This window comes from Rousettus aegyptiacus, unplaced genomic scaffold (assembly GCF_014176215.1).
Source record: "Rousettus aegyptiacus isolate mRouAeg1 unplaced genomic scaffold, mRouAeg1.p scaffold_m13_p_14, whole genome shotgun sequence".
Taxonomy (NCBI): Eukaryota; Metazoa; Chordata; class Mammalia; order Chiroptera; family Pteropodidae; genus Rousettus; species Rousettus aegyptiacus.
The window spans coordinates 60,401,876-60,413,381 of NW_023416289.1; the positions used below are offsets into that span (position 1 = coordinate 60,401,876).

At 51.6% G+C, this 11,506-nt stretch overlaps 1 protein-coding gene across 1 annotated transcript; it reads right to left on the reverse strand.

Moving 5' to 3' along the window:
- Window positions 1-2,070: 2,070 nt before the first annotated feature.
- Window positions 2,071-4,532, reverse strand: LOC118611496 (transient receptor potential cation channel subfamily M member 1-like). Its single transcript, XM_036232714.1, has one exon. The coding sequence runs from the start codon at window positions 4,530-4,532 to the stop codon at window positions 3,441-3,443; it is 1,092 nt and encodes a 363-aa protein (XP_036088607.1). The 3' UTR covers window positions 2,071-3,440.
- Between the last annotated feature and the right edge of the window lie 6,974 nt (window positions 4,533-11,506).

The following is an 11,506-nucleotide window of genomic DNA, read 5'->3' on the forward strand; positions in this document are numbered from 1 at the left end:
AGACTGAGGAAAAAAGATGAGATGAAGCTCCAGGGCTCAGGGACATCCAGGCGATAAAAGTCTATGAAATGCAAGTATGGTGATTGAAAAACATGTCTGCAAAATATTAAACCATCCTCCCAGAACCGACCCCTCCCCCTGGAATCTGGCCTTAGTGACTCACCTGCAACCAAGAGAACACACTGGAAGTGACTCCACGTGACTTCTGAAGCTAGGTCATAAAAAAACAATGACGTGTCCTCCTTGTTCGCTGGGACACTCAGTTTTGGAAGACTGAACTATTACGCAGGAAATCTGATTTCTATGAGGCCAGGCCACCCGGACAGACCATGCTCTGGTAGCTAGCTCTAGCCAAGAGTCACATCCCAGCCGACAGCCGGGATCGGCTCCCAGATGTGTAAGGGAAGATGCCGCCAGGCGATCCCAGCCTCGTCATTAGTCACCTCCAGACACCGAGTCTCCCCGGCTCAAATACCATGGAGTAGAGACACTGGGTTACTGCAGCCAGATCGTACCGGCCTGCAGGACCAGTGTTCAGTATCTTTTCCCGGCTCTACATTCAGTGCTGTCAAGCGGGTAGCTCGGAACAGGTGCTGGTCGGGGGATTTCCCTGTGGACATCGGTAAACTCCACAAATCAGCCTCTGTGTTTGAAATCCTGACCCACACGTCCGTGAGCATCAAACAAATAGATACTTCGAGTCCCTCATGTTGGATTCATCGTTTGACAGTGAGGAAGTGGATACCGTAAAAGGACGGTGGTTACTTTCAAGGGGAAGAAGGTGGTCAGGACCGGGGCTTCTGAAACTCTTGGGGTGCCCGGAGAGTTCTGTTAACGTGGGCAGTGGTTAGGGAAGTCATGTTTTTGTTTTGTGTGGTTTTCTGTATCTGTTTTATTTCATAATAAAAATTTTCTTTAAAAGAGTCTTCCTTTATTGTAGGAGATAGTAGGACAGTGACTTCATTTCTCTTTATTTCTTAGGTACATCCAGCAAAAATGCATTTTGGATGTCGAATAACTCTGACAACACCAACGGTTTAATTTTAAAGTTTTGAAACCTAAATTATGGAAACTTATGTGAGCCTCACGGTGATGCAATGTATTCAGAAAATGAGCAATCATACAGTCTCAAAGGAGACGGCTGCTTACATGGAACCCTTTGGGTAGTTCAAGTCTTCGTTCCCCAGATTGAAATAAAAAATAACCTGACTTTAAGTTTATATCAACTATCATAACATTTATAAGTGTGGCAGTTCATGAGACATAAGAATAAAAGCCTTCTTAGTATGCTTCTTAGGTTTGACATACAACAGAAATAAACTTTTCATTTATTTACTAAGACGATTTTATACTAAATCCTTTTAACACGCACATGTTCCCATTTTCACGTATTAGATACTACTGGTTCTGATCAGATTGGATATTAGTGCCTCACATTTAGTTTCCCGTATTTAGCCAAATTTAAATGGCATCGGGATGAAGATGATGATGATGGTGATGATGACGATGATGATGCAGATGTTATAACAAGCAGCCGGGCACGGTGCCCTAACGATAGCCCTCAATATTGGGAGTGCTCTGAGTTGGTGGAGTGCATAGGTAAACGGGGTGATTTCAGGTGCGTGAGAAAGGTCCTCACTCAGTCTGAAATTCCACCCCCAGAATCTTTTCATTTGGGTCTGAGGCTGCATATCTTCAGAGAAAAACCACACCTCTTTTAGTCAATACCAGGACAGGAGTCAGGTGTCACGAATCTCAGTGAAACTTCCGGGGAACGGACCCGCGGCCCCACACCTGAGGCAAGGTGGGCAAGCCCTCAGGAAAGGGGGCCGTGTCATGAAGGGTGAGCTGGACGGGTGGCTCCAAACAAGCCTGGCCCTCTCCACACCTGCTCTGCTGGCTGTCTGAGGTTCCCCAGCTTATTCCGAGAAATCTTTTCTCCTGGGATGAGGCAAAGAGCTGAAAGTTTTCTCGTCCCCAAAAGCGAAGATTTAGGAATGAGGTAAAATGTAATGGGTGAAGCATTGGGTCAAGTAACACACATAGCGGGATTAAATTCGTTACGTTTATTACATTTCAAAGCCACATGATCCATGCAGTAGCTACCAGTGCGTTTTGCTAAATTCAGCCCAGTTCAGGGATTCTGGTCTATTAAAATCTCAGTTTCATTTAGGTGTTAATTATCTCCAATCACTATTGGCATACCTGCAGTGAACACCTGCCTCTTTCCTCCCTTGCCAGTTTGTGATGATGCGACAGTCTGAACCTTAGATGGTGATCATCTCCCATTTCTGTCTGACATGGCCCCCACCCCTCCCCACCCCTATAACCACCAGTTCCTGGAAACTCTGCCCAGTGGTTCTTCCCGGGTGTGAGGCGCTTGGCTAAAGCAGCAGCCGTCAGTAACAGCAGGCCTGAGGCTGGTCCTCTCCGTGTGCTCCAGCGGCCCCTGCCGACTCCCGCGAGGTGGCCTCGGGGGACAGTGAGGGCCCAGGGTCCAGCTCTAGCCTGTGTCGATGCTGGGGGCCTCTGCTCTAGGCAGAGACGCCCCCTTTTGTGCCTTTTGTGCACTGGGGAGCGGCGGTGCTGGGGTGTCCTTGAGCGCTCCGAGATGGCGACCCCGACCCCGGCACTGGCGTGTCTTTGAACTGACAGGTCGAGGGACAACGCCCTGCGTTCTCAGCCACGAATTGGCTCTGGTCGTTGACGACGGCCACCCTGAACATGTAGTGCGTCCTTTAGGGTTCAGGCACGGCTTTGCACACACGTCGCACACACAGGTACAGCTGGTTTGCATTTGCCGCCGAGGACTGTACGGCCATGGAAAAGCGCATAGAGGGTCCTTTATTTTTACACGTTGACAAAACTCTCGGTCACGCGAAGCTGTTACAGTGTGGTCTCTGATGTAGCCCTGCACTTTTTTTCGTTGTCATTGTAAAACATTAAAACAGAAGACAGAAACCCACACTCAACATGATTTTATGGCTCCTTTCAACTTTTCACTTCTTATACCTCGATTGTATTTTTTTTCTCCCCACCCCCCTTTTTTTGCACATTTGCTTTCGCTTTAATTTTTCTTCCTTACGTAGTTCTCCACTCCTGAAGTAACCTATCTGTGGCACCCGAAGGCATTTTCGTGGGCTATTTGGTGGCCCTCGGAAATAGACTGTAGAGTCTCCAACACCGGTTAACCGATCTATTGCAATCGGAGCATTGCCACTCTCATTTGATCCTATTCCAACTAAAGGAAAACTAAGTTTACTAACATATGCTAGCAAAAATGTTACTTTAAGTTTAGCGCGTTATTAAATTTTAAACTGATCAGAAGTCCAACTCGCCAGATGTTTTTAGTGAAAGCATCTTCAGTGAGCGGTGACGTTCCGATGGCCGGGATGCGGAGTCGCCGGTGGTCGTGGGTTAAAAATCTGGGCCGCGGCCGGTCAGCATTCGGTCTCCGTGGGGGTTCTCTCCTGCTTTCCCTTCTGCGCTTCCGTTTTGAGCCCAGACACAACGGCGAGGCTGCTCACGCTGCTGGCATGTCCGCGTCTGTCTAACTGGCCCTCGGTGGCCTTCGGGCCCCTGGGGTGGCCGTGTAGACTCTTGGACCTTAAGAACGGGAATCCCAGGGCTTGGGGTGGCATCACCGTCAGTAAATTCTCCTTTTCGGCTCTGTCAGTGACAGCTAGAGATAAAGGAGAGATTCGAAGGGCCGGTTTGGAGACCCAGGGGTCGTCATCCTCGGGGCCTGAGGTTGGCCGCATGTCCCCAGCCTGCTCGGCGGCCTCTGACACCAGGCACGGGATGTCGGTGCTGCGGGAGCGAGTGACCCTCTGCACCTGGAACTGCCACTCGGTCGTCGTCCACTGCTCGACTGTGGACGGACACGCTGGGTCCACGGCCCAGCCGGGCAGCCCGCTGACCAGCCTGCTCCCGTGGGAGCACACAAAGCGGCTGGACTGCACGGCGTGGCAGGTGCCCACGGTGGCCCCGGCTTCTCCCGGGGGGTGGGGACTCGCGCCCTCCGCCTGCGCGCTCTGTGCCGGCCCCGCGTCGGCCTGGCTCGCGCCCGAAGACAGGGCCGCCTCTCCCTTGCCGTCCGCCTGCCGTGGGGCGCCGTCGTCGGCGGGGGAGATGCCGCGCCCCCGCTCGGGGCCGCGCAGGCTGGGGAGGCGGCGCAGGCTGGCCCCGCGCTGCGGCGGCCCGTGCGCCCCGGGCGCCCCGGGCGCGGCCGCCTCCGGGGCGCGGAAGGAGCGGGCCCTCTGCCGCGGCCCCGGCGGCACGGACAGCGGGGCGTCCTCCCACAGCATCTCCTCCCCCGCGAAGTGCCACCGGCACGAGCCGCCGCCGTCGCCGCTGCTGAGGCTGCCCTGCGGCAGGAGGCGCGCGGCGTCGCACACGGAGGACGCCCGCGACCGCGCGCGGCTCAGCTCGCCGTCCACGCCCGCCAGGCTCTCCAGCGCGCTGGCCATCCGGCCGGACAGCTCCTCCAGCTGCGACAGCCGCAGGTCCACGGTCTGCAGCGACGTCTTCATGAAGTTCTCCCGCTCGTTGATCTCTTCCAGCCTCATGGCCATATTCTCGACCCTGGGGAACACAGAGGGACAGGGTCGTCAGCCTGAGGCCGGCCGGATACTGGACTTAAAAACACGACGGTGTTACCGGGTGGTGGTTTTCTCAGTCTCTTGAGAATCATGGAGCTCGTTGGACGTTATTTCCAAACTTCACACTCCTAATGGAACCGCTAAAAGTTAGCGTGCGGACATCGAAAGTCATGGAGGTTCGGCGGGCGCCGTCGGCTGCCTGCTGTGGGCGCCTGTGTGCGCGCACCTCCCTGTGCACACCTCCGCGCTCACCTGGGGTTCCCTAGCTCGTTGGGCCCTCACAGCGGCTCCCGAGGTCCGCACCATGCTGCCCCTGGGGACACTGAGTCATGGAGAGCACCAGCAGCTGGCCCGAGGTCACACGCTGGCCGGCGGCGGCTCTGGGAACTGAAGGCCCACGGCCTCACCCCAGCGTCTGCTCCAGCTTTGGTCTCTGGGCCGGTGCACATCGTCCCAGATCATAAAGGAAGATCCTAGCCTTTAGACTTCCGAGTCTCGGCTCTAGCTGGTGGCTATTAATGGTTATGATGGCACACGAAATAGATTAAAATCCTTCTTTGAAGTTCAAGGGATTCTGAAAATAAATTGTTAAAAATTCAGATTATCAGATGGTTTCCTTAAGGGACATGAAGTCATTTGAGCGTCTGCAGACCAGGAACTAGATGGCTCATTATGGCTAATCATTAGCATTCCCTTAACGGGAATCCCGCAATTCAGAAAGCAAAATCGTGGCGGATTATAAATCTATTAGATTTATTAGATTTTTGAACTCCTAGAAGATCAGGTTTATGAAACCACAGTCGCCCAGAGTAAAACCTGCTGGTGTAGGCTGCGTTTTATATTTCAAGAATATGCACAGTGTGGATTCTTTTAAAGGGTTCATGACATTTAAGCGCCAAAGGCAGCAAAATATGGCCAGGGCCTTCTAAAAGTTAGGTTTGTCCCCAGGGTGGCGGGGCACACAGGATTCTGGCCCCCGGTCGGAAGCCGCTGGGGCCTCTGACCGGGGCAGCGTGGTGGCCCCCTGGGCGAGCGAGAAGGCAGAGCTTGGTCTGGTTTTGTTCACGCTGGCTTTTCCCATCTTCCTATCTTTTCACAGAGACGTATGGGCAGTCGCGGGGGGCACCTGGTTTCTTCTGTTTTCGTGGGTGTCTGCACAGCCCATACGCTCTGCTCTCTCCCTGTGCTGGCCTCCTGCTCACCACCTGTTGCTCCCTGCTGCCCCCCCGCCCCCCTCCCCGCCCCTGCCGCTCCTGTAGCCACCTTGCCTGGCTGCTCCCAGAACCGCATTTCCTAAGTCTGCAAGTCCCTCGGCCCCCGCCGCAGCTGCCCGCTGATGTGTGGGAGGCCTCTTGGCTTCCATTCCTGAGTCTTTTCATAGGGAGAGGACTATTTTTATGCGCCCGAGGAAACCACACCATTTGCGCAGGAAGGGTCTGGCTTCCTGGCAGTTTGCGGCCAGGAGGACCAAATTCGCCAAATTCGCCAAAATTCACTGCGTGTGGAGCACTCCCGAGCTCTTTTAAAGCTTCCCTGCCACAGATGCGACAGGGTCAAAGGCTCCTCTCTCCTCTCTTGCATTTCAGGGGCCAGCGGAAGAGCTCGGCGCTGTTCATTTCCCAAGCTTTGGGCAAGACTTGGCCTTCGTTGAACGCGACGCCTCCTGGCTCACTTCCCATCTATTGCCCCGGCTCTTCCTCGTGCTGCTGTGAACCACACTGCCCCTGTAACCACGTTGCCTCTGCGACGAACTGGAGATCCTTTCGCAAACACTACTTTCAGAGATAATGCGGCCGTGCGAACTTCTGAAGATAAATCGGCTGGTAAAATATAGATAAGTATCTTGCTTCTCAAATCTTCTGCCATTCCCCCCGCCCCGTACTTAATCCAGATACCATCGCTGGCGACCGCTGACACATAAAGGGACTTCGGCGTCCTCTGACTCCTTAGCCTCCCCTCCCCCCGCACGGAATAGTGACCAAGTGTCAGGGACACTCTTAAGGTGTCTAGGCAGTAGTCCCGTCCCTCCTGCCGCTCCGTTAATCGAAGCTCAGAAGACACAATGCTTCACGATGTGACGTAGGTCGAGAAAAACGGTCAGTCGTTTCTCCCCAGCTCACTGCAAACAGCGGCAGCGCAGAGACAGCCACTTCCAGTGGCTATGCCAGATGGAGACCAGTCGCATTCGGTTTTTACAGTATGTGTGAAAGGAGGAAGAAAAATGAGTTAAGTTCACTTGTCTCTGAAACGACAAACGAAAAGGACAAACGAGGAAGTACCCCCCCCCCACGCGAGCCACGTTTCGCGACTCCCCGCGATTGCGTGAAACGTGTTTCTCAAAACTTGCCATCCACACCAGACGCGTTTTCCGTTTCACGCAGGGAAAGACGGGCTCTGCGGGCAACGCTGTGACAGGCATTCCGGGCCTGTTTACCGAGTGTCAGAAAAACACACAGGCTTGATCTGTCACTGTGAGAGAGCTCACAGAGAGATTTCAGCCTTCCCAGCTCCCGACGCCTCGATTCTGCTTTCCTTTCAACACAGAGTGACGTATTTTTCAGCGCAGCACCGAAGACCCAAGTGTGCTATGTCCGAAGTGATCTGCTTGGTTGGCTTTCCCATTAAATAAAGTTGATTCCCTCTTAAGGACATATTTCTAATTTCACGTTTTCTTTGTAAAATTCTCATACGGCATAGTGATGATTTTTTCTATGAATTTTAACACATGTCTCGTGTCTGTAACCAACATTGCAAGCAGGGCCAGGGGTACGCCCATCGCCCGCCCCCGCCCGGTGCTAGACCTTTACGATCACACCCTCCCCACCCCTGTCCTCCCAACCACTGATCCCTTCTCCATCCCTGTCATTTGATCTTTTTGAGAATGTCCAAGAAATGGAATCGTATGGTAGGGAACCTTTTGAGACTCTCTTCTCTCAGTGTACAGTCTTTGAGATTCATGCACGTCGACTCACTTATCAAATGTTCGTCCCTTTATACTGCCGAGGCACGCACGTGCCACCGTATCTGCGGAAGGCCATTTGGGTTATTTCTGGGGTTTTTTTGGCAAGTATGAAGGAGCTGTTCTAAACGTTCACACCCAAGTTTTGTGTGAAAATGTTTTTTTGTTTTTAATTGTTTTTATTGTGGTATAACTGACATATAACGTTGTGTAAGTTTAAGGTCTGCAACATGTTGACTTGATACCTTTATATATTGTATCCCTCTCTCAAGTCACCTAATTATCATTTTGTGTGTGTGTGTGTGTGTATGTGGTGGGTTGAATTAAGATGTAGTCTCTTAGGAACTTTGAACTTTCTAGAACAGTATTGTTGTCTGTAACCCCTATGGCCACTAGATCTCCAGGACAATTTATCCACTGGGAGCAAGTTCGTACCCTAAACAACATCCCCCTAACTCGCCCACCCCCCTGCTCCTGGAAACCACCGTTCTACTGTTTTTACATGTTTGGACTTTTTGAGGCTCTACATATAAGTTATACAGTATTTGTCTTTCTCTGTCTGACTTCTCTTACTTAGCATAGTGCGCTCAAGTTCCATCATGTGGTCACAAACGGTGGGATTTCCTTCCTTCTCATAGGTGAATAGCATTCCATTGTGTGTGTGTATGTATGTGTATGTATGTGTGTGTGTGTGTGTGTGTATCACATATTCTCCATCCATCCATCCATCCATCTATCTATCTATCCATTAATTCCCTTGTTTTTCTTTCATTATATATTTTTCAGTTATTTACTTAGTGTCCATACTGGCAATTACAATGAACAACTTAATTTACGTCGATCTAGTTCAGATGCATATCAACTTAATTTCAATAGTATACAAATTTTTACCCCTGTGAACCTCCATTCCTTCCTCCCCTACTTCATGCTGCTGTCGTCACTAATCACATCTTTACACATCTTTACAAATTTGCTGACTCTTCTTTCTCCCTGCTTGAATCTGTTTTTTTTTTTTTCCACTCCATAGTAAATTTTTCACGTCAGTTATTGTACTTTACAACTCCAGAATTTCTGTTAGGTTATGAAAAATGTTTTAATAATTTTTTTTTCATATTCTCTATGTGGTGAGACTTCATTCTCATACTTTCCTTTAAATCTTTAGAGACAGTTACCTTTAGTTCCTTGAACATACCTAAAATAGCTGACTTAAAGTCTTAGTTATAAATCCAGCATCTGAAATTCTTCAGGAAAACTTTCTGTTGATCGCCTTTTTTCTTTCGCGTGGGCCATACTTTCTCTTTTCTTTGCATGTCTTGTAGTTGCTTTTATTTAGAACTGGGCACTTTGAATATTGTCACATGGCAACTCGGGAAGTCAGATTCTCTCTCCTCCCCAGGGCTTCTGATTGTTGCTTCTTATTATAGTCGCAATTGTTTGTTTAGTGATTTTTCTAAAGCAATTCTGTAAAGTCTATTCTTCGTTGTGTGTGACCGCTGAAGTTTCTGTTCTTTTAGCTTTGTGGTCAGCTAATGATTGGATAGAGATTCCCTTTAACCGCTGGAATTAAATTTTAAAAAAAGTACCAGTCTTTGCTGAGGGACTCTGTGCACACACATCTTCAACGCTCAGCCAAACGGTTTCCGTCTTTGCCTTGACCTTCACTTGCTGCTTGTGCGGAGGTCAAGGTCAGCCAGAATTGAGTTTTCAGCCTTCTCGGGTCTTTCCTGAGCATGTGCACGGGCTGATGCATACACGTGGCCATCTAGATTTCCAGAATGTGCCAGAGCTTTTCACAGCCCTATGGACATCTCACTTCTCAGCCTTTTCTTCCAAGCTTTTCCATTTGTCTGTTGCTTACCCCCACTCAGGGCGTAGGGGCTACGACAGTTAGCCATTATGGTTTTGACATATACCACCCCCTCCCCCCACCACACACACATACAATTTCCCCCAGCTAGAAACTTTAGCGTTGGGCCAGTTCCAAGTCGGGGAAATTAAGACAAGTGTTTTGAGCAGGTCTTTTTTGAGCCACCAAAGAGGACAAAACAAATAATTACGATTCTTTTGGATGAGGGCCGTTCTGCTCTCCCTGGCCCCAGGAATGCAGGCATTATCTTCAGGGCTACCACTGAGCTGAGGAGTGGGGGATGGGACAGGGCGAGTTAAAATGCCCTAAAGCTCACTTTTTTTTTTTTAAACAAAGGAGATCCAGCCACATTTCTTGAACAAGCACTCCACAGATTGACCAAGTCCTCGGTTAACTTCCAGAGTTCCAAAAAAGTTGATTTGGAAAGTTTTTGCCAGTTTCGTTGTTTCCTTTATGAAAGCATGGAATTTCAGGGTTCCTTGCCCGACCGTTTTTTGTTCACTCATGTCCTTCAGTGCTTTCGATCCGCTAATAAGCAGCAGCCCCACCCCGCACATGCACACACGCGCGCGCGCGCACACACACACACACTCAGATCGGGGGTGAGCTCTGCAGTTTGTAAACTACTTCGTGGGGTCACTCTCCTAAGCTTCTCTGGCTCCCCCTTTCCATTCTCCGATCAGAAATCTGGGACTTTCATCCGCTCTGCCCTGCCCTCCACACACGTGGGCCTACTCACAGGGCCAAAGGGAAGGAAAACAGAGAAAGCGGAAAACAGCAGGCTGGGGTCCATGCCCGCAGCTCTCACTGCGGCGGGTCGGGCCCTCACCGGACCTCGGGCTCTCCTGCACCAGAACAGAACTCAAGCTCAGCCCGATTTATGACGACAGTGCCAGCCCGTCCTGAAGCCACTGAGAGCCCAGGACCTAATTTGTTTAATTGGTCTTGATTAATAATAGCTGTATTTTCCCTCCCCTGACCCCCCCAATTTCTCTCTGACAGGTATAGATTGGCCTAAGGAGTGATCCTTTCGAAGGGTACAACAACCTAATGCCCTAATCAGTCTCAGAATCCCGCACGTATATAATTCCAACTGTTTTTCAAATTAAGTAGAAGATGGTGGTATCGAATTAATGTGTCGTGACTCTTTTTGAGAAAAAGACACGCCGTTTCTGATAAGCATTTTGTTCCCTTCGGGATTCTCTTCGAGATGTGCCCACAGGGCTATTAGGGACGACGTTGCTGTGCCAGCTTCTCTGTTGTGCGTCTGTCCCCAGCCAGGGCAACCACGGCGACACAGGCCACAGCGGCGTGACGGGGCCGTGGGAATCCGCGACATCGCGTCAGGTGCGAGGCCACCGCGAGCTGTAAGAGCCACGCGGGCGCGCGCGGGCCATGCGCGCACCTGCCGACCGCGCGCGCTTCCGTCTGCGCCTCAGTCCGCCTACCTGTTATTTAGGGCGTTTGATTTTGACCATTATCCCACGAAAACGTAAAGCCGTTCACCTAAGACGCATCCTTGCTAAGGCGTTTTAAATAAAGTTTTCCATTTCGTTCTCATGACAGCCTTGGCAGGGGCAGCAACGCCCATGAGCAGGGAGCATGCTGGCTTCCGGGGCGGTCGCACAGCCTGCAGCTACCTGCACGCCCCCAACCCTCACCCGACATTAGGGCATTGTGGCAAAAGCCCCCTCTTTGGGGCTGGGCAAAAACGGGCCAGACTTTTTGATTTGGTGCGATTCGTCATCCCCTTTCACACACAGTATTGCAGCTGTCACTTCGGGACCTTTCCATGGTGCCGGGGTAGAGCACGCGACACCCCGACGTCTGAACACGCGAGGGCGCGGAGAGCGCGTGCGCGGGGCCCCGGGCGCCCCCCGCCCCCCGGGCCGCGCTCACCTCTCGGCAGTGACGCGGATGCGCTCGTCGCTGGACGACTGCTGCTCGTCTTCCTTCTCCTGGAAGTGCTCCTGCACGCACTGCTCCTCGAACTCGTGCAGCCGCTTCAGCTCGTCCTCGCCGAGGAACAGCTCTGCGCGGGGGAGGAGCGCGCGCCCGTGAGCCGGGGCCCGCGCCCCG

Bases quoted from the DNA above. Each gene is read 5' to 3' on its own strand.
- LOC118611496 (XM_036232714.1), bottom strand. From the start codon at position 4,532: ATGAAGACGTCGCTGCAGACCGTGGACCTGCGGCTGTCGCAGCTGGAG.